This window comes from Equus caballus, chromosome 1, assembly GCF_041296265.1.
Source record: "Equus caballus isolate H_3958 breed thoroughbred chromosome 1, TB-T2T, whole genome shotgun sequence".
NCBI classification, from domain to species: Eukaryota; Metazoa; Chordata; class Mammalia; order Perissodactyla; family Equidae; genus Equus; species Equus caballus.
This window is the reverse complement of record NC_091684.1, coordinates 120,938,630-120,959,771: the sequence shown is the minus strand read 5'-3', so window position 1 is coordinate 120,959,771 and position 21,142 is coordinate 120,938,630. Positions and strand designations below refer to the sequence as shown.

The window sequence follows — 21,142 nt, the reverse complement described above, 5'->3', positions numbered from 1 at the left end:
GTTAATTCTGTAAAGCCTGTATTGTTTGTTTTGTGTGGCCACTGAAGTCTCTGTCTGAGTAGTTTCGTTCTCAGCTAATGATGGAATAGATATTTCTTTAAATGTCTGGAACCAATAAGTCTCACAATCTTTGTCAGTGGGCTCTCTGTGTGTATTTAGGTACATTTCCAACACTCACCATGCAGTTTACTACTTTGCTTTGGCATTCACTTCCTGCTTGCCTCAAGGTCAATCAGAGGTGAGATGTTAAGGTCTTCTCAGGTCTTTGCTGAGCATGTGTACAGCCTTAAACATGCTTTTTGGAGATTTTCAAGACCCTATGGGCATCTAATTCACCAGCTTTTCCTATTAATCTTTTTATTAGATTGCTATTCTTTCCCATGTCATCCATTGCCTCAGAAAGCTTCAAGTTTAAGCAATTTTAAAATTTTCAACATGAAAAACATATACCTCAATAGCAGAAAAATAAACAATTGAATTTGAAAAATGGGCAGAAGATCTACACAGACATCTTTCCAAAGAAGATATACAAATGACCAACTGGTACATGTAAGGATGCTCAACATCACTAATATTCAGGGAAATGCAAATCAAAACCACAATGAGATGTCATCTCAGATGTTAGAATAGCTATTATCAAAATGACAAGAAATAACAAGTATTGGCAAGGTTGTGGAGAAAAGGGAACCCTTGTGCACTGTTGTGGGAATGTAAATTTGTATAACCACTATGGAAAACAGTATGGAGGTTCCTCAAAACATTAAAAACAAAACTATCATATGATCCAGCAATTCCACTTTGGGTATTTATCCAAAGAAAATAAAAATAGTAACTCAAAAAGATATACATGGCCCCATGTTCACCACAGCACTGTTTAAAATAGACAAGATATGGAAGCAGCCTAAATGTCCATCAATGGATGAATAGATAATGAAATTATGGTGTATATAAATATACACAATGGCATATCATTCAGCCATAAAAAAGAATGAAATCTCGCCATTTGCCACGATGTGGATAAACCTTGAGGGCATTATGCTAAGTGAAACAAGTCAGATGAAGAAAGACAAATGATCTCTCTTACACATAGAATCAAAAAAACAAAACAAAACAAAAAGCTCATGGATATAGAGAACGGATTGGTGGTTGCCAGAGGCAGGGTGGCAGAGAGGGGAGGGATGTGGAATGAGTAAAGGGGGTCAAAAGGTTAACAAAATGACAAAAAAACAAAGAAATTACAGTGACACAGAAGAAAAATGAAAATGGCTATCAGAGGAAAAAAAAATTTCAACAAACGCTCCCAGGGAAAAGATTTTATGGATGGGGCCAGCTTTAGATTAGGTCTGTTAAAAATAGCCTTGCAAGTGAGGTTTTCTAATGAATCACCAGACGGAACAATAATGACTATTCTCTAGCAATGAGATATTGAAGGAACCTGACTGAACACTATTTTATTCCCGTCAGTGACTGTTAGTCTGATGACATTCACCATGACTGCAGACTGCTGGTTTTCAAGGCTACTGAGGAGCTGAAGACAGGGAGATGGAAATTACAGGGCAAGGACAAGTTACAAAGCTCATTGTTATTACCAAGAATCACTTGTTTTTCATGAATAAATGTTTTGCCAGATTTCTGCAAGCCTTTGCTTAATTTCCAAACTTTTGAAAAGTTGTTTTTGGAAAAAATTTCCAGTTTTCTCCCTGTGTGTAGAACATAATTTTCAGAGGTCCTTATTCCACCATTTTCATCTATATCCCTCAAGGACTCATATTTGACAAAACTTTTCTTGGGCTTCTGGTACATAGTCCCAGTTAAGAACCACCATTCAGAGGATTCCCATTAAAAATGATTTGGACATAAGAAGAGGCTGGTCATGCAGCCTATTCTTCCCAAACTTAAAAAAAAAGCAATACAGAAATATGTTAAGGCACAAATTCACACTTACGAAAAACGACAAATGTGAAAGAAGATACCATAAACAAGTTGGAATCTGAAAAGCAAGTGGACAAGAAATGATGACAGAGTCTGCAAAGTGCAAATCTAAGGTGATGCAGAGGAAGCTGAGTCAGAGGCCAGAACAGCTCACAAATTGGAGGGAGAAGGTCACCATGACAACAGAAGCGTAGATGGGGTTAAAACAGGAGGATCGGAATAAAGTATTTATAAGAATCATTTAATGCCCAAATGTACTCATATGCACAACTGGTAACTACTCCTCCCTACCCTGGCAGAATATTACAATCTTACTCTTTGTAGAGGACAGACCAGGACTATGTATGACAAACAGCTACAACAGAGGTAACATACTGAAAATAGAGGTGGGGTTAAGAATACCTGACCCCTCCAGGCCTGTCCCCTCTTGGCTCCCAGAACTCTGACTGCTAGACTCATACTGTCCAGGTACAGACGAGAAGAACTTTCTCTGGGTAAACTGATGATCATGAGAAAAGATGTAATCATACTAAGGTGACCAAAATACCTTCCCAGGCAGATGACACACATCCTCATAGTGAAGCCCACTCCACCACCATCACTGACACATTCATAGATACACACACACACACACACACACACACACACACACACACACACATCTTCTAATATGAAAAACAAAGACCAAAATAAGCAAGGAATAAAGGGACTTTGAAGAAACAGACAATACAGGGTACAGATCAAAACTTTCAAAACTTAAAAAAAATAACTTCAGAGATGTAAGAGAATCTATTGCATCAATGTAAAAAAAAGCAAGGTTCAACAGGAAGCAGATACTACCAAAAAAGAACATTCAGAGTGCGACACAAAGTTCTTGGAAATTGGAACACCAAAAGACAGAAGATAAAGGAACAACAGAATTCTGAGGAAAAATATTTAGCTAAATGGAAATTATTAAGAAAATATTATTTATTCCCAGCCAAATTATCCATCAAGTATAAGGGAAAAACAGTCAGGTAAGACCTCAAAAACATATTTTTCTATGCACCCTTTTCCAGACTGCTGCTGATGGACACCATCCACCAGAATAAGAACATAGAAAGATGTTCTAGAAAGATGATGATGTGGGTCCCTGAAAAGGACATAACTGGTGAATGGCAACAGTAACTCTCTACTTGATAGTTGTGGTACAATATAAAGTACATATGTCTAATCTTTGTCCCAGGTTTCTGACATGACATGGAGTTTCAAAAATGCTTGGAATTTCCTGAGTGACAGGAACACCTTTGCTATGCTAATTAAGAATCCTATGGCAGAGGTCCCCTGAATAGATTCAAGAAGAGGGCTGGTCATCAGCAAAACCCTGGATGAGATTAGAGGACTGGAACTTTCAACTTGTGGAGCCCAGGGCCACTTCAGAATACCTCACAATAGTACACTGATTATTTTGAATTAGTTACTTGAGAAGGAAAAAGGGCATTCTAACCCTCCTGTTTCTGCTCCCCCTGAAGCAGGAAATAAATCTCCCATGTGAAAGATGTTCTCCCTGTGTCCTTACCACCAGAACTAGGGAATGCAGGGCTGAGAAGCTGCGTAAACAAACCTCGCTCATTTACTACTAAAGCCTGCACTCTGCTTAAATGCCTCACAAATTACGTCCCTCAAATCTAAGTTTCTTTGTCCTGGCATTCTTCACGAATTTCTTTCTTTGTGTAAAAGGTATATATATACTGCCTGCTGTGTTCACTCTCCAAGCATCGTTCCTTTTAGGATCTCCAATACATATGTATTAAACTGAGTTTTTCTCCTGTCAATCTAGTCTTGTGTCAATTTTATTTTTATTCCAACCAGAAGAAGAAAGGAAGGGTAGAGGGGGAATTTTCCCCTCCCTGACAAGTTCAACGTCCAGGGAGGGGAGGGAGTACTGGAAATTGAGCTCAAGAATGTGGCTAATAATTTAATCACTCATGCCTACAAAATGGAATTTCATTAAAAACTCTGGACAACAAAGTTTGGGAGAGATTCCTGATTGGTGAACATGATGGATATTGGTACATGACAGATCAGGAGGGTGGTGAAACTTGGCTCCATAGAGACAGAAGCTCCCATGCTTGGGACCCTCCTAGACCTTGCCCTGTGTACCTCTTCATCTGGCTGCTCATTTACATCCTTTATAACAAAACAATAATTGTTAAGTATGGCACTTTCCTCAGTTGTGTGAGTTGTTCTAGTGAATTATCAAACCTGACAGGGTTTTGGGAAGCCCCAAATTTGCAGGCAGTCAGGCAGAAGTGCAGATAGCCTGGAGTCCCCATTTGTGGCTGGCATCTGCTAAGGGCAGTCTTGTTAGGGACCTTGCCTTTTACCTTGTTAGATCTGGTGCTAAGTCTAAGTAGTTAGGATCAGCACTGAATTCGACTGAAGGACACCCAGTTGGTGTCAGGAGATTTGCTGACAGAACCCAAGAGTGAAAGAAAATAGCAGTTCACCAGCTGTTGCCTAGGGAACAACCAATTCAGTTTCAAACAGGGAGAAAAAATGCTTCAAAAGATATGTCTCTAAGAATGTGAAAGATACAAAACTACATGTGTCTGAACATAAGGAGAGCAATTTACACTTCTACTGGAAAGTTTGGGGATGAAACAGTGATTGTTAACTTGAAAAATTCAACAACTGGAAAAAGACAATAGCATTAATTCTGAGGAAAATAAAAAGTTATGCTAGAAAATCAATATAATCATAGTTCACTGTATGGCTCCCATGTGAAGAGTCATTTCATAATTATTTTAATATACACACTATATATTAATTTAACCAAAAATGATGACATGATTTCATTGGGAGAATATGGGAAGGAAAGGGGAAGTGTATTACTTATTTGGTGGTGAGAGTGAATGGAGAACTGAATCCTTATCTTCAGTAATGGGAAGTCCTTAGATACTGACCATAACTCTAAACCGAAAAGAAGTAGTTACTATAAGCATTTCATCTAGAGGTACAGATGTAACTCTCAAAGAAACAGCTAAGAGTTGGAATCCATCACTTCTGGGAAATGCAAATGGAGGCAAAGGTATGAATAAGCCATGTAGAACTATTTTAGTGTTTAATATACGTGCAAGAATTGTATTAACAAAAATAAAATTTTTAAAAAGTATCACCACCCACAACAGTACTGTGACGTTATCACAGAAAGTATAATTTTAAGGAACAAGATCCACAAGGCACGGTGGTGTTCCAGAGTTCACACAATTATGGAGGGTTTGACCTCAGTTTTAAACTCTGTTCTTATGGACCCAAATCTTTTATCTCTCTCTGAATCTTCCTAGTAGTAACTTGCAAACAAGTAAAGTGTTTTGATATCATGGGAATGAAAAAGATTAATTCTGACTAGAAAGGATCCAGAAATCTCTTCATAGAAAGTATCATTTGAACTAGGCCTTGAGCAATCTCAGGCTGCTTTTTGCACCCAGGGAAAGTGCCTGGATGATTTTCCTCCTTTCTTTCCTGACACTCCCTGGCTTCAGGTTTGGTCTGGGAGAAGGATGAAGCTAAGTACAATCCACTGCATGACTCCTGATGTGGGGGTCTACTGAGCCCACAACAGTGTGTAAGTCATCTGTAGTTTCTCACTGCATGGTGCCTCCACTATTAAAACTACTACACACTTGAGCCACGTTTGGTGTCCAATCAACAAAAAGATGCGTAACAGTACATCTGACAGGGCTGCTGCAAGGACTGAATAAGCCTCCTGCAGAAACAGGGATCAGTGTTTCCTACTGCTGTCATCCCTCTGATCTTGTAATCCGTGGTGTGCATTCAGAGTCCTCGAGGCCCACAATGCTTCTCAAGGTACAAAGCTCTACCTCCCACCCCTTGATGTGTGTGCTCTGTCCTCCCTCCGGACTCTGATGCCTGCTTCAATGCCTTCACCCTTCAGCAAAGCCACCCTCCCTCCCAAGCCAGTTGCAGATAGCTTTCCTTGATGCATGTATTAGTCAGGGTTCTCCGGGGAAAGAGAACCAATAGAATATATATATAACGTATATAAATAAAGAAATTTATTATGGGAATTAGCTCATACAGTTATGGAATTTGAGAACTCCCACAACCTGCCATCTGCAAGCTGGAGAACCAGGAAAACTAGTGGTGTAATTCAGTCTGAGTCCAAAGGCCTGAGAACTAAAGGGCCAATGGTGTTAAGCTCCCCCCAGGACTTCGAAATTGAAAGGCCCACGAACCAGGCATGCTGATGTTCAAAGGCAGGCGAAGATGGATGTCCCAGTTCAAGCAGAGAGAACAAATTTGCCCTCCCTTTACCTTTTTGTTCTATTTGGGTTCTCAACACACTGGATGATGCCCGCCTAGATGGATGAGGGCAATCTTTATTCAGTCTTTCAGTTCAAATGTTAATCTCTTCCCCAGAAACACCTCATAGACACACCCAGAAATAATGTTTTACCAGCTATATAAGCTCTCTTAGCCCAGTCAAGTTGACACATAAAATTAACTATCATAGTGAGGTCCCATCAGAGCAAGACACAGTACTGTCTCTATTATTAACATCTGCTTGCTGTAGCTTTTTCCCATCTACCTATTTATCTATATGTCTGTCTCTCTATTTTTGCCTTTCTGAGTATTTCTGTCTATCACTTGCAAATTTCATATAGCTGGAACTTTCAAAGCTGAATCTAGGGTCCCTGTTTTTAAATAGGTGTATCTCCTCATTTCACAAAATAGTGATTATGGATCAGACTAGGCTTGTTTCTGTCATCAGAACATGTTTCTGTTTTCCCATAGTATTTTGTTGCGTTTCCTAAAACAACTTCTAAATATTATTGGAATTTTCGAATTTCTTAGTTCCATTTTTGCCCTTAGGGTTTGAAAATTGTATAACCCGTTTCAATTCTTATAGTGGTTATTTAAAAATTGGAAAACACATGTTTCCACTTGTTTTATATATGTGTGTGTGCGTGTGTGTGTGTGTATTTGGTTACAGACTTCCGTTAACATTTCAGGGATGTTGTTGTTTGACATTTATTTAGGCTTAATGACATTTTTTTCTGATCTCTGACTTTGTATTTCTTATAGCCACTTTGATTTGTTTTTGTTTTTTCATAACTGGACTACATTAACAACTCTTTCAGATAATTTGTAGGTTGTAAACCTTGGAACCTTGCATATTTGAAAACTTTGATTTCTTTTTCTAGTTGGCTTCGTAGAGATTTGGGGGCTAACAGTAAGTTTCTCACCTGAGCTTTGACATCATAGCTCACTGTTTCCTCAAACCTTGAATCTTCTGATAAGACATCAGATGTCATTTTCACAAGCATTCTTTGGCAAATGATTTTCACCTGTTCTGGATGAGTTTAAGGTTTTTTCTTATACTTGGTGTACTAAAATTGAAGTACTCAGTGGGTCTTTCACATCTAAGTTTTCATGCCTTCTTTGAACTCTAGAAGCTTTTTTAAAAAAATCATTTCTTTGGATTTGTACTTCCCATTTGCTCAGTTATCTCTTTCTGAGATTCTATTAGACTCAAGTCAGAATTTATTCCAATATCTACTGTCAATCACTGTTTCCAAATACAATTTCCCACTGCAGGGCTTCTTGGTAAAGGTAGATCCAGGGCTGTAGTGGGACGTATGTGACAGGCTTGGGACACCTCATTTATTTTGTGCCACAAAATAGAGACGCTACCAAGGATCACAGAGACCAGACCAAAATGATAGAGGAGTCAGCCTGACAATCTGAGCATCAGGAACAACAAAACTGCAATGAAATAAAACACATCAGATACCCCAAAATCAACAATTCCAAATGATGATAAAATCTCATTGGTCACCTATTTAAATACCTTGAATATTGTATAATACATTTAAAGATTTTTTAAAAATACATCCCGAATCAAAAAATATGAAGAGGACTTGGGTTCAAGTCCCAAAATGCTCTCTGCCTAGACAAGAATGGTCTTAATTATACAACACCTAGTTTGCATGATCATCAAAGAAACAAAAATAAGGTTGTGAAAGGGTTGGAAATCTTTAAAGGTATATATGTATAGATGATGTCATTTTAAGGCTCTTTTTAGATACAGACATGGAGATTTACACCTCAAGTCAAACAACCAAAGCTAACTATTAGTAAGGGAGATGGGCCCTGAACCCCTCCCACTCCAGGTCCATACCCACAGCCCTTTCCAGATATCCTGGCAGATTTAATGGTAAAGTCAGCAGGAGACTCATTTTCCCCCAGAGTAGCATTTCTGAAATACATGCAGTTTTTCCTACCCATTCCAAGGCACCGAACTATCCCATCCTGCTGTCATTTCCTCTATTTGAGACCAAGTGCCAAGCACTTTAAAAGTGCATCTCTCTAATTCTGTGTGCCTTCTTAAAGTGATATTTGGAAAGATAGAGGAAGCCAGTGGAAAGCTGGCTTGATGACACATCAGTGACCAGCTGCTCTGGCTGATGCAAAACACCACTGGAAAGGAAATACATTTCCTGTCATGACTATTCTTTTTCAGTTTTTAATTTAATCCACTGCCCATAATTTTCCCTGGCATAACATTGAAGGTATCATCTGCACACTGTTATTTTAATGCACACCCATTGTTTACTGACAAAGGGTCATCCTGGACCACAGCCTTCACATTAATTGTTCCATACATAGGAACAGGATGATGGGGTCCACCGCCCCACTCTCTCAAGGAAAATGAGGTAAAAGGAACTCCCTGTGGCTGAGCACTGTCTCCTAGCTCAGCTCCAGTGTACAGGTTGCTGCATGAAATATCTCTCACTCCTGGCACTTTAAGGCAGCACAGACCACGCCCTGGCCTAAGGACTTAGAGAGAAAAGTTTCTGATGCAGATTCTATTTCCTCTGGAGCTATAAACACAAGACCACTAATAGAGAGAAAAACAGAAGCCTCAAACCCAGATTTGGGGAGATTCTCCAGCTTTAAATATCTACACTGCCTGTAATTTACCTAGCTTAAAAAAAAGTATCTCCTGACTTCCAATTGTCTATAGGATATGCCCTGAAGAATAACCAGAAACACCTGAATGTTTGCAAATATCAGGATTCAATGGACTTTGTCCATTTTTATCAACATATCTGTTATTCTTTAGTTTTTATCAAGGAATTTTATTGATCCTCAATCTGCAGATATCTTAGGTAAATATAAAATATTGTCCTAAATGATTCAGTCACAATCTGCTGAGTAACTACAACATTTAATGAAAATTCTAAAAGTAACACTTCTGGTTTTTTAAAAAAAATCTTGTAAAGAAGTTTTTAAATGTTGGTTTTGTTTTCTTTCAAAAAAGAGTTTTTAAAGCTTTTCACCAGTTGATTTTTAAAACTCATAAAATGTTTCATTGAATATATAAGCTATGAATATAAATATTTGTTTAAGGTAACATACCAAAAATTTCACTACCTCATTAAGACTGTCTGAAAAGTCAGTAAAGAAAGGTTTTAAGTTCTTAAGACACGTTGTAAAATTCTATGTTTATTTTCCTTCAGTATCAGATTATAAGCAACCAAAACAAAAATAAAAACAAAGTCATCTGCTTCTCATTTATGAGCCAACAACCTTTATCATGAGACCCTGTTAGCTCCGGGCCAATCTTCCTCACCAAACAAGAAAAAAAGATTCTGTTCATCAAAAGATACCACTTATCTGTAAGTACATTCTACTTCAATTAAAAGTTTACAAAAGAGAGAAAGAAAGAGCATTAGAAGAGTGAACATATATGCCAAAGAGTCTGAGAAGATATTTGCAGAAACATACAACTGACTAGGAAAAATAAAACAAAATGAAAAACCAGATAAAAATAGGCAAGAGACATGAATAGACACTTGTCCAAAGAAGACACCCAAGTGGAAAATTAAGAAATGAGAATGTCTTCAACTTTATTGGTAATCAGGGAACTGCTAATTAAAATCACAAGGAAGTATTGCTCCACATCCCCCAGAACAGTAAATTAAAAAGTCTGCACATACCAAGTGTGGGTGTGTATGTAGAGCAGAGAGAGTTTTTCATACACTGCTGGGGAGAATGATAATTAGCATAACCATTTTGAAATTGTTGGCCTTCATCCGGAAAAGTTAAACATATGCCTCCCTACGACTAGCAAGTTCACCCCTATGCATCTACACATGTAACAGACAGAAACGCAAACACATGTGTATCTTTACACGTCACAGACAAATGCAAACACCTGTATCTATACATGTGACAGAAACACAAACACATGTGCATCTATACATGTGACAGAAATGCAAACACGTGTATCTATACATGTGACAGAAACGGAAACACATGAGCATCAAAAGTCATAGACAGTAAGAATATTCATGACAGTGTTCTTCATAATAGACAAAAGCTAAAAACAATCTACCCATCCATAGAACAAGAAATGTTATTTTCACACAATGAAAACAAATAAACTACAGCAACAGGCAATTTGGGTGACTCTCACAAAAATAAAATTGAGAAAAAGACATTAGACCCAAAAGAATACATTCTGTATGCTCACATGATTCTGAGGAGAATATAAAGTTCGAAAAGAGGGCAAAACTAAACCCTGGTGCTTGACGTCCTGCTAATAGTTTTCCACCGGGAAAGTGGGGAAGAGCTGTGGGGAGGAGCAACGTGAGTGTGATAGTTCACTGAGTTGGTGTTGATATCGTGTCACATTCAGGATGTCTATACGTATAGCACAATTCAAAGTTTAAAATAGGAATAAAGACTGACTTCCAAAATGAAACATGACTCTCTGAGTTAGCCAGTGTATTAACGGTTCCTTCAAATGTCAATAGAACATCATAACAGAAAACGGTGAATAAACTAATGTTTCCTGACTAGTGATTTCAGTTGTAAATTTTATCAGTTTGAGCTTAATCAAATCTTCCCCTGCAATCAGTGAGCAGCCTCAGCTTAATTTTCTTAATCTAACTACCACCCCCCACCCTCCTGCATAATACATTGTATGTGTGAGCTTCTTAAAACACACACATTAGATTAGAAAACTGTTTTACAATTCTGAAGTTTCAAAATAACTTGAGATCTGCCTGAACACTTGCCTTCTCTCCAAAATAAAACACTCCGGCTCAAATGCCTTCTCCCTGGCATACAGACACCACCTCTTTTACTACAGGTGGGAATCTTTACAGACAATTTACTTTCAGTGATCAGAGAGTAAATTCCCCACGTTGAATCACTGCACAGGTGGCATTCATTAACCAGGAGCGCTACAATTCCACCCCCTCTTTGTGCACCTCCACCTGCAAGTGGGACAGGGCAGCTCCTTCATCTACTCCCTGACGCCGAGCCTGAAGCCTCAAGTCCCACAGCTCATTCTCCTGCAGAGACTTTTAACCCACGACACAGGATTTTATACAATTCCTTATTTAACCTCATGTTAGTTTCAATCATTTATTTTGGCTTTCTGAGAGCTGTGATTCCATGGCTTTTTCTCTTAGAAACTTAAACATATTATGTGGTCTTATTCCGAGATTAAAAAAATCAACAAGGACAGGTAAGAGTAGCAGGTGTGGGTGTGTGTGTCTTTATACACACATAAACATGCACACAGACACATTATTTGACAATAGTTTTGGATCTTATTTTTGATAAAATAGATTATAGCTGATGTTGACTTTGAATAAGGAAATCACTGAAATAACGGGCAGGAGAATTGCTATTGGAAGGTTCCAAGTGACTTTCTTCTTCTCTGAGAAGGAATAAAACACTACCTAATCCTAATAAATCAATAAGAGAGCAGAGATTTTCGTTGGCATCCCTCCATGACAAGACTATTTCTCTTCCTTTAACAGCATGTCAGGGATGAATCAGGGGCTCTGAGAGAAGTGAGCCCTTTGGGGAATATCCTCAGTGGTAGACTTGAAAGGCAACATTTACAGGAAAGATTCCTTTAGTAAAAGTGTCTATAATCCTTAGTCTACAAAGATAAAAGAATTTTGGATATTTATGTCCCAGAGCTACAAAGAGGTTTGAGAGAGAGACAATTTCTACCATAATAGATCTGGATCAACTGTGAAGGTACATTGTAAACAAGTTTTAATTTAGAATTTCAGTTCTGCTACCAGCAATGCTGAACTACATGATTCTCACCAACTCTCCAATGAGAACAATTAGAAAAGCTGGAAAAACACAATCATCAAGCTCCTGAAGGCACCAGTGAACTAAGAGGGCAATGAGGAAGTGCAAGACCAGGAGCGGGGAAGCCTGTGAGAAAACCAGGGTGTGGGGCTGCTTTTCCAGAACCACACACTGATTCCTGAAGCAACGCCTCAGAGGCCAAAAACCTAAGCAGATCTTGACAGACTCGAGAGTTAGGGGGACAAAACAGGAGTTCAGAGTTCGTTGAATAGAAGGAAGACCCTAGTAAATTCTCTATATTTACACCCTAGAACATGTACACAAAAATCAGAAACAGACCAGCCCTTCCAGGAATTGGAGCCCAGCTCCTCATCTTCTCAACTACTAACTGGATTGAGGTGATTTGTTCTTGCTGGTGCTGTAGCCTGGATGTTGGTCACAGACAAATATAAAATTGGAGGAAGAGAGTATCCTCAAGACCCTCAGATTGACTCTACAATTTTTTCTTTTTTTTAAGATTCCTTTGTTTGTTTTTTTTTCTTTAGTCAGCCCTGAGCTAACATCTGTTGATAATCTTCCTTTATTTTTTTTCTTCTTCTCACCAAAGCCCCAATCCATAGGTGTATATCCTAGTTGTAGGTCCTTCTAGTTCTTCTAGGTAGGACACTGCCAAAGCATGGTTTGATGAGCAGTGTGTAGGTAATCGCCAAGGATCCCAACCAGCGAACCCTGGGCTGCCGAAGCGGAGTGCGCATATTTAACCACTACGCCACCCAGCCGGCCCCTCTACAATTTTTCACATATAATTCTTGGGACAAAATAAAAAAGCAATCACATGTAGAAGCAATACCATGAATCATTCAAATAAATACTTGTAAATGATTTCTAAAATAAAAATAGGAATAGGGATTGAATACATAGTGATGGTGAGAGTTAAACAATAGTGGGGAAAGAATTTAAAACTCATATTTGTTTACTATTGGCCTATCTGTATCACTTTAAAATTAATGCCTGCTAATATTTTTAAGGCATCATAATGATAGCATGCTATTCTAATTTTTAAATATCTCCCTACACATCCCATAAACACAGAGAAAAGAGAGCATGAACTGCACCAGAATGCCTTCAGTAATGGTGATTTGGGTGATTTTTTTTCTCCCTCAATCCTTCTTTTTGTTTAATTTGGTTTCCTGCACACAACATATTACATTTGTAGTTTTAAGAACTATCACTCATAAAAATATTATTACTTAATTGTACCTTGGGTTTTTTTCACAGACTGTCTTCAAGGTGTATAATTTTTACAGTTAATATTTGACATTAACTTAGAGTTTTAGCATTTTCAATAGTGGCTAATAAATGCAAAATCATAAGTCTGACAAATTGAGCAAAGGCCCCCACAGGGATTTCAGGTAACACACAAGCCCTTAGGCTATCAGGTTCCACCACCATGCCTGTCATCTGTAGCAGCAAACCCCAAATGCATGACCACTTAGGTCTACTGTCTTGTGGTGAAAGCTCATAAAACTTTGCAATCCAAAATCTATAAAATACACAAAATCATTCATGCATAATTATGTTTTACATTTGTGTATAATTAAGTGTTGAATCATATTATTCATTTTAAATACCTTACCTTCTGGACATGCTTTCATAACTGTGCACATTTATTTTATGCAAATAAACACTTAGAAGGCCTTTAGATGTGTGTGTACAGGTAAATGACTAAATGGCATGAATAAAGTAGAAATATTATGGAAACTGTTGGCAGTTTGGAACCTTACATTTGCATCACTTCAAAATGATTTCTTATGTGTTATCTCATTCCCAGCTCAGTTACAAGCCCATGATGTAAATTAATAATCACCATAAGTCAGAGTATGCATTTAGAAAATATTTAGGTACTTTCACACAACAAATTTATCTATGTACCCACATCAAGTTTATATACACAGTGATATATCATACATTGTATGTCCAAAGTATCTCTGGACTCTGTCCACTTCTCCACATTCCTATAGTGACTATTCTAGTTCTGACCGCTTCATCCCTGGCCTAGACTTTCCCTCCTCTAATCTATCCCCAACACACACACTGCCCTTAGCATCCTCTATCTAAATGCGGATCTAGTTACATCCCTCCTTTCTTTGAGAATCCACCACACCCTCCCACTCTCCACCTAGTGCTTCACACCAAGGGGCCTGCTGAATAGCTAGAACAGACCACAGCAGGTAAAGTAATCTCTTTGAAAATGTATATTTTGTCTTTTAAATATATACACATTTTTTCACTCTAATCTATAACTTGTACTTGTTGGATTTAATATAAATATCATGGTTTGGACTGTTTCCATTTCCAGGAAAATATGCGATAGCAAGCTAATCTTGCAGCTTCACAAAACCCCTAGCACACTACCTCCTCATGCCCTTGGAGGTACCCAGACTAGGGCCCAGGGGAAAATCTAAACTCTGCAGAGGCCCTCAAGACACCACACGCTCTACACCCCTATCTGAATCCACCTCCTTCCCCCTACCAAAAAATAATTCTATCCTTCATCTTGTAAAGTGTGTTTCAAGAATATAATTCTTACAAAAGGGTCTGCTAAAAAACAATTAGTAGTTGGTCAATACTATATGCCTCTTACAGAAATTCTCAATGAACATAAGCACATTACATTTCCTGAGATGTCTTGCAGCAAAACTTGCAGCCAAGATTAAGATCAGCTGGGAGCCAGTGTTCCATTGAACACACCTTGTTGAAGGTGTACTGTCCTGCACCGCACCCTTAGTCTTTCCTCACCCTGTTCCCTTCACCTGGAAAACCTTTCTTACTTCCTCCCATTGGCAAATTCCCACTCACTTTTAGAAATCTAACTACTTCCCCTTTGAAACCATTCCCAGTCACTCTAACTGGATATAAATGTTTTCCTCTATGTGTATATGTATCACACCATACAGGCATTTATGTTAAATTACACATGTGGTAATCTTAGATTTACATGTCAGTCTCTCTAGCCAGACTGGGAGTTCTAAAAGTAGAAATCATCCCTTAGGCATTTATGAATTCCCAGAATCTATCAGGGTCCACAAGATGAGCTCAATAAGTATGTGTGGAATAAATTGATGAATGAGTAAATAATCTTTCACAAAAATAAAATAAGTAGCATCATGTGCCATCTTCCCATCACTCTAGCCAGGAAATGCCTGCTGGTAAAATGAGGAACAATAACAAGATATGGGGGGAATGGTCTCTGGAACAGCCCAGTTGGAAAGGGCAAACGACCCCTGAAATTGAATTTGTAAAGAGAATCTTGGACCAGTGAAGACTTTGCCACAGGAATCACTTATGAGAACTACTGTGTCTCTGCCCAGGGTTCTGAGATTCCAGCTGGAAAGCCCGGTCTCTGCTTCAAAACCAAGCAGAGCCAAGTCCGACTGGAATACGAATGGCTGCATATTTCATTATTTCTGATACAGAGACTTATTTTTCACCCAGGATCTCAGGACAGTCACATTAAATCGGTTACAATTCAGCCAGTTTAAAGAAAAAAAGCTGACCTTGTCCCACAAAAAAAGTTACCAGCTCTTGAGGATGCAGAAGATGCAAAGGACTCTGGCGTTAGATGTGGGTTTTCCTCATAGCCCTGCCTCTAACCAATGACAAAGCTTGGGCAAGTGACCACACTTTTCTAGGCAACAGCTTTTCGAACTTTGAGTTGAGTAGTTACATAAATAAGATGAAGCAAAGCTTCAGTGAATCACCCACATGTGGGAAGCACTTTCTCTTATTTAATCCTCTTAAAACTCCTTGAAGTGGGTCTTACTATTCTCACTTTACACATGAGGAAACAGGGCTTAGAAAGGTAAAGTAGTTTTCTCAAGGTCACTCCATGAGCTCACAGCATTGCCTGGCTGGGAAGTTCAATGAGTTCATGGATAGATCCATGGCCAAGATGAAACCAAGGCTTTCTCCCTGCCATACCCTCTCATGACCTCTGTCTGAGAACAACCATCTTCAAGTGTTTCTCTAACACTGGAATGTTGATGACACACAGCACACAGTGTTCGTGATTTACGTTATTTTTTAAGTTTCCTAACTTGACAAAAGTTTGTGTTTTATTTTATTTTTCAATAGTCATATCGAGTAACCCTAGCTTCTTGCTAAACTTCTCATAAAACCCAAAAGTCCCTCACATAATCTGATTCCTTAAAGGTATCTTAAAGAGGCAGTGGCACCCAGGAAGAAGACTGCAAATTCTTGGTGAGCACCTCCTCTCCAAAAGAGGTTGCCACAGCCTTAGGAGGCCTGCTCCACTTCCTCCCTGCTCCTGCTCCTCAGCTGAGTGGCACTGAACTCTCACATCACATCCAGCAAGCACAAGGACCACTCCAAGAAATGCAGCTGTGGAGCACACACACAGCATGAAGCACTCTGGCTAGAGCCAACCCTGGGCGAGTAGGGTGGGTTTCACTTTCTCACCCCATCATGCACCACTTGTGGAGTGAGTGTCTTGTTAGCTCAGCTGCCTGGTCCCCTGTCATGTTGCGGGGTAGGGTAGTTTTGTTTTCTTTGGTTTTGATGAAAATGATCATAGTCATGTATCTAGCTTTACGATCTCTCAAAGTTGCCTCCTCATTCTTTAGCTGATCACAGTGACCAATGAAGTGCTATCATATCCGTTTTATTAAGGGGAAAGTACAGACTCGGGACACTTATGAAACTTACCTAAGATGAACCATCCCGAGATGGGCAGAGCCAGAACCCACCAAGGCTTCCAAGTACAAATCTGGGGCCCGTCAAAGTAACAGAGCTGTTGCTCCATCAAGTACTTGACTCCAAAATGCCCCACAGCCTTGTGCCACTCCCAAAGTCTCCACACTTGCCTTTCTCTCTGACCTGGCTTAGCTCAACAGTAGCGCTTCTCTTTCAGCCTCTCCTCCGCCATAACTCAAAATTCTCATCCTTTCTCCTTTCCTGTAGCCCAAGGCCTTTTAAATAGCAATATGCTCTTTTGTAACCTATGCGACAGCACTTGTCTTCCTTCACAGTTCTCCTCTCCTCATAACTCATCCATGTCACCACATGTACATGGAATGTGTTAAAGCACAGTTCTATCTGTAGGAGGAAGTACACATTTAACACACGTGTAGTATAAAAAAGGAAGCAATTCATCGCAGCAATTGTAACTAGGTGAAATGATCTAGCACGCATTAGTGTGGGGACTCTTTTTTTGTACGGTTATGAAATATCCCCTGTCTTCTTACACCACTTATCTGAACCCCTCTAGTGGCTCTTAGCAGTTTCTAGGTGAAGTTGTGGCTATCCTCATAGCTCCTTCCTATCCTATTCTTCTCTCCCCCTGAACACCATTGTCCCTGTGTCCCACCCCTGCCCTACACTGCCCCAGAAATGAATCCAATGCCTTGTGTAGACTATACACTGAAACCCACTTATAATGAATTAAACACTTTTTTAAAATAGTTGTAGGAAGGCTATGCCAATGAAAATTAAATATTCAAAGCAGTCTAGAAGAGCAAAAGAACAAACTTACACAGGTATTGCACAGATTTGCCAATCAAAGTGAGCACTAATAAGCCTGCAAGGCAAGAAGCCCATGGGGCCGGGAGCAGCCCTCTGAAGAACAGACAAGTGTACCTCGGGTGTGGAGCTTGCTCATCATCAGAGCAGGAACACCAGCGCTACCCTCACCAGCAAGGCAAAAAAATGCTTGTTATTGGAATGGGGTGGCGGGGAGTCTAAATGTTCACTGCTGGCCCTCTGCCTAGACAGATTAATCACCTGCAAAGCCCAGGGCCAGGCCCCTATTCCAAAAAGTCTACATTCCACAGGCAGCAGAAAAGTCTAGAAATGGCTAAATTGACACGGAATGACAGACTGCATGCCAACACACCATAAGTGGTACAAAATATGACCACTGGGATCCTGTGCTTGCTGATTCCTGGCTCGGGCTAGCGATACTTTCACCCTGAGTTTCTAAGCTGAGGGAAAGGCGGGACTGAAATACCCACGACAGGTGGCCGGAGCGGTGGAACGCGCTTCGCCCGGTTCCTCGGAGGGCAGTGAATCTGTGGCATGCAGTAGTGGACAGGCCCGGGTCAGCTCAGAGCGCGGGCCTGCCTCGCCCGCGGCCAGCTACACTATCTGGGCCAAGTTACACTGCCTGGCCACCGGATGTATCCACAGTACCGGAGCCCGCGGCAGGGAGACAGCAGCCCTGGGGCTGGGGCCAGGACTCACCACGTCCATGATCTGCAGGAGGCTCAGAGAGAAGTAGACGGTGAGCGGCTGCGAGTCGTTGGCCACGGGCCTCTCCAATGGATTGTAGTTCTTGACCAGTTCTTTGTAGAGCTTCCTCTGGAACTCGCCTTGCAGGGACACTTAAGGAGAGGAGAGCCCCGCAGGCTGCTCAGGGAAGGCCGGCAGAAGTGCGCCCCACGCCCCCTGCCCACGACCCCCGTCGCCCAAATGTTGCTGCGGAGACATGCGGGACTCGCCCTCCTTGGACTGCCCCTAGAAGCGGCCCCCGCTGCCCCTCGCCGGCTCAAGCCCCCAAACCTGGCCTCGGTGCGGGGCACACAGAGCCGCCCAGGATGTGCCCAGGATCCCGCGGAGGAGGAGTGGAAGGCTGGGAGACCTGGCGGCTTTACCGTGCAAAAGCGACGCGGCCAGCGCCAGCCATACCGAGCGGCGCATGTTGGATCCCGGAGCTGCCGCGGGCCACCGCGCCCGGCGTCTTGGCTGTCGGCTGGGGCCTGTGCCTGCAGCCGCGGAGCCACCTCTCCTGGCTCAGCTCGCGCGCCTTTAAAGAGCAGAGCGCGCTCCCCCGCCCCCGCGCGCCTCTCCACGTGACGAGTCCCGCCCCCGCGCCCCCATCCCGAAGCCCAGCCAGCCCACCAGAGCCGGGTGGCTCGGCGGCCGCCCAGGGAACTGCAGCCGGCGGGTGTGAGCGGGAGGTGCACCTTGGTGCAAGGGTCTGGACACCACGTTCCGCCTGCCTTGTCTACACCGAGCTGTCTCTGCACAGCGCCTCCGGCTACGCCGGGGGCTATCCAAGGCTGGACTCTGCTGGTCCCTTCTGTCCTTTGTCCCCACTCCACTCCCACCCGCTCTCAGACAGAAGCTGCGCAGGGCCATTGGGGGAAAGCTGGGACAATTCTGGGGTCCAGTCTTCCAGTGCCCTCTTTTTCCCCACGCCAGTTCCTGGGTGACAGCGACCGGGAACCAGGCTCCCCCAGGTTCGGAAGTCTCTCCAACCAGGCAAAACAGACCTGAGAGGAAGCCCCCCTTACCTCCCGCCAGTTCTGGGTGTTCTTTTGGCAACAACTTGCTGGGCATCACCAGTCCGATTTCAGCTAGGTTCTGGAAGTGCCGAGACGAGAGGCGAAATATCTGCCAGGGATGCATTCTATAGGGGAGCAGAGACGCTGCAAAAGTGTGTGATGGGATTCCCGGTGGATATCCTCTATCTCATTCTCTTTTAAAGGAGATTCAAAAGATTGAAAAGTGAACTCCCAACCCATTTCTGGAAGGACAGCCAAAACTTGGTGGTGTGATCTGAGCTTTGTTTGAGCCCAGGAGAGAGTAACTGCCAAGGGGAGGCTCAGAGAAGACACCAGTCAAAGGGGTCAGGGGCTAAGTCGTGTCCTAGATGTTGAAGAGAAAGCATGGTTCTGAAAGAGGAAGGGAGAGAAAGTACTGAGTTGCTGCTTCAGGAGCAGCGGAAAGCTCTGTCCGTTTTGCTCACTGGCAAGCACGTTGCCAAAAGCTGTGTGCAGCGGAGTTCCTAGCGCACACGTAGGGGCCGCTGCCTCTTGCCTTCCTTCAGGCCCCGGAGCATCCGAACTACATCAGGGGCTCAGCCACTGTGGACCAGCAGAGGCAATACCCACATTCCTGAACTGCATAAGACACGGGATTCTTGGATGACACCAAAAGCTAGGGAAAGGCTCACCAAAACGTGAGTGTCCTTGAATTTACCCCAGCAGGAGGAAAGGGCAGCTGAGCCAGTTATTTGATTTGGACAAGCAAAGAAATGTGACAGCCTTGCAATCAAGTAGCAAATTCACACCTGTTAACTGATGAATGTATGAACAAATAATCAGTGTAGGCTTTGATAACTGCGATAGGATCCTAGAGGAAGGAAGGATTCATTCTTTCAGAAAAGGGTTCATAGAAGAGATGACAGCTGACTTGGGCTTGCCCTGAAGGAGGTGTTCAGCTGGGAGAAGGGGATGCCAGAGCAGGGTTTCCTAGTGAGCAGACAGGCGTGCTCTTAGCTTCATCTGGCTCCTGAGTTCCACACCATCTGTGGCAGTCTGGATACAAACAGAGCTGGCACATGGTGAAGGAATGAGTTACAGGGTATTGGCTGCGGGCAAAAAGGGAATCAGAGAAGGAAAATAAAACTCAACAACTGAGTAGAGGAGGCATAAGGCGCATCAACTAGAAGATTCTCACTGGCACACCACCTCCACTGGTCATGTGAATGCAGCACTCGCTCTCCTACGTATTTTCTGAAAGTGCCTAAAATCCCTGCCTTCTGTTCTAGAGGGATATGAGCCCAGAGGAGCCAAGAGAATTCACCTATCTTGAATAATGGGATCATGTTACTGAAAGCATAATCCGTGTACATCCCTTACATCCCTTGTACCCCAGAATATCAGAAATAAAGCATTTTCCAGTGGGACAACAGGTTAGTAAACATTTATTTATGTCCTGTGCTCTGCTAGGTGCCTGGAGGACCTTCTAGCACAATCTTCTCACTCAGTTTACAATTTGGAGCTGACGTGAGTGTGGAAAAATAAATTCCAGTCTGTGCTGTGCCAGTAAGTAGGTCTGTGAGTTTGGCTACGTTCACCCCATTCCAGGACTCAGGTTTTTCATTTGTAAAATGAAGAAAGGAGTAGGACATTCTGGGAGTAGAGCTGACTGAGCTCTGCAGGCCCTCATCTCACCCCCATTCCCAATGTAAAGAAATGGTAAATAAAGCATAAGAGGAAATTAATATGTACTTGAGCTTAGAAAGCAGGGGCCAGAAAGAAATCCAGAGTTGTTAGTCACA

The 21,142-nt window shown here is 41.7% G+C and overlaps 1 protein-coding gene across 6 annotated transcripts in view; it reads right to left on the bottom strand.

Annotated features, from left to right (window-relative positions):
* LOC100060521 (neuronal acetylcholine receptor subunit alpha-7) overlaps positions 1 to 19,025 on the bottom strand; it is a 108,354-nt gene extending 89,329 nt beyond the window's left edge. The window contains exons 1-2 of one of the 6 annotated variants that reach the window (XM_070268397.1): positions 18,729 to 19,025; positions 18,319 to 18,458 (exon numbers count right to left, since the gene is read on the bottom strand). Coding sequence is in view for 4 of the 6 variants with exons in the window: in XM_023651691.2 (XP_023507459.1) it covers positions 18,319 to 18,458; positions 18,729 to 18,774 (186 nt within the window). In the remaining 2 variants the exon portion in view is untranslated. The remainder of the gene's footprint in view (positions 1 to 18,318; positions 18,459 to 18,728) is intronic. The other 5 variants (XM_023651691.2, XM_070268371.1, XM_070268379.1 and 2 more) reach the window with 5 other exon arrangements.
* Positions 19,026 to 21,142: the final 2,117 nt, after the last annotated feature.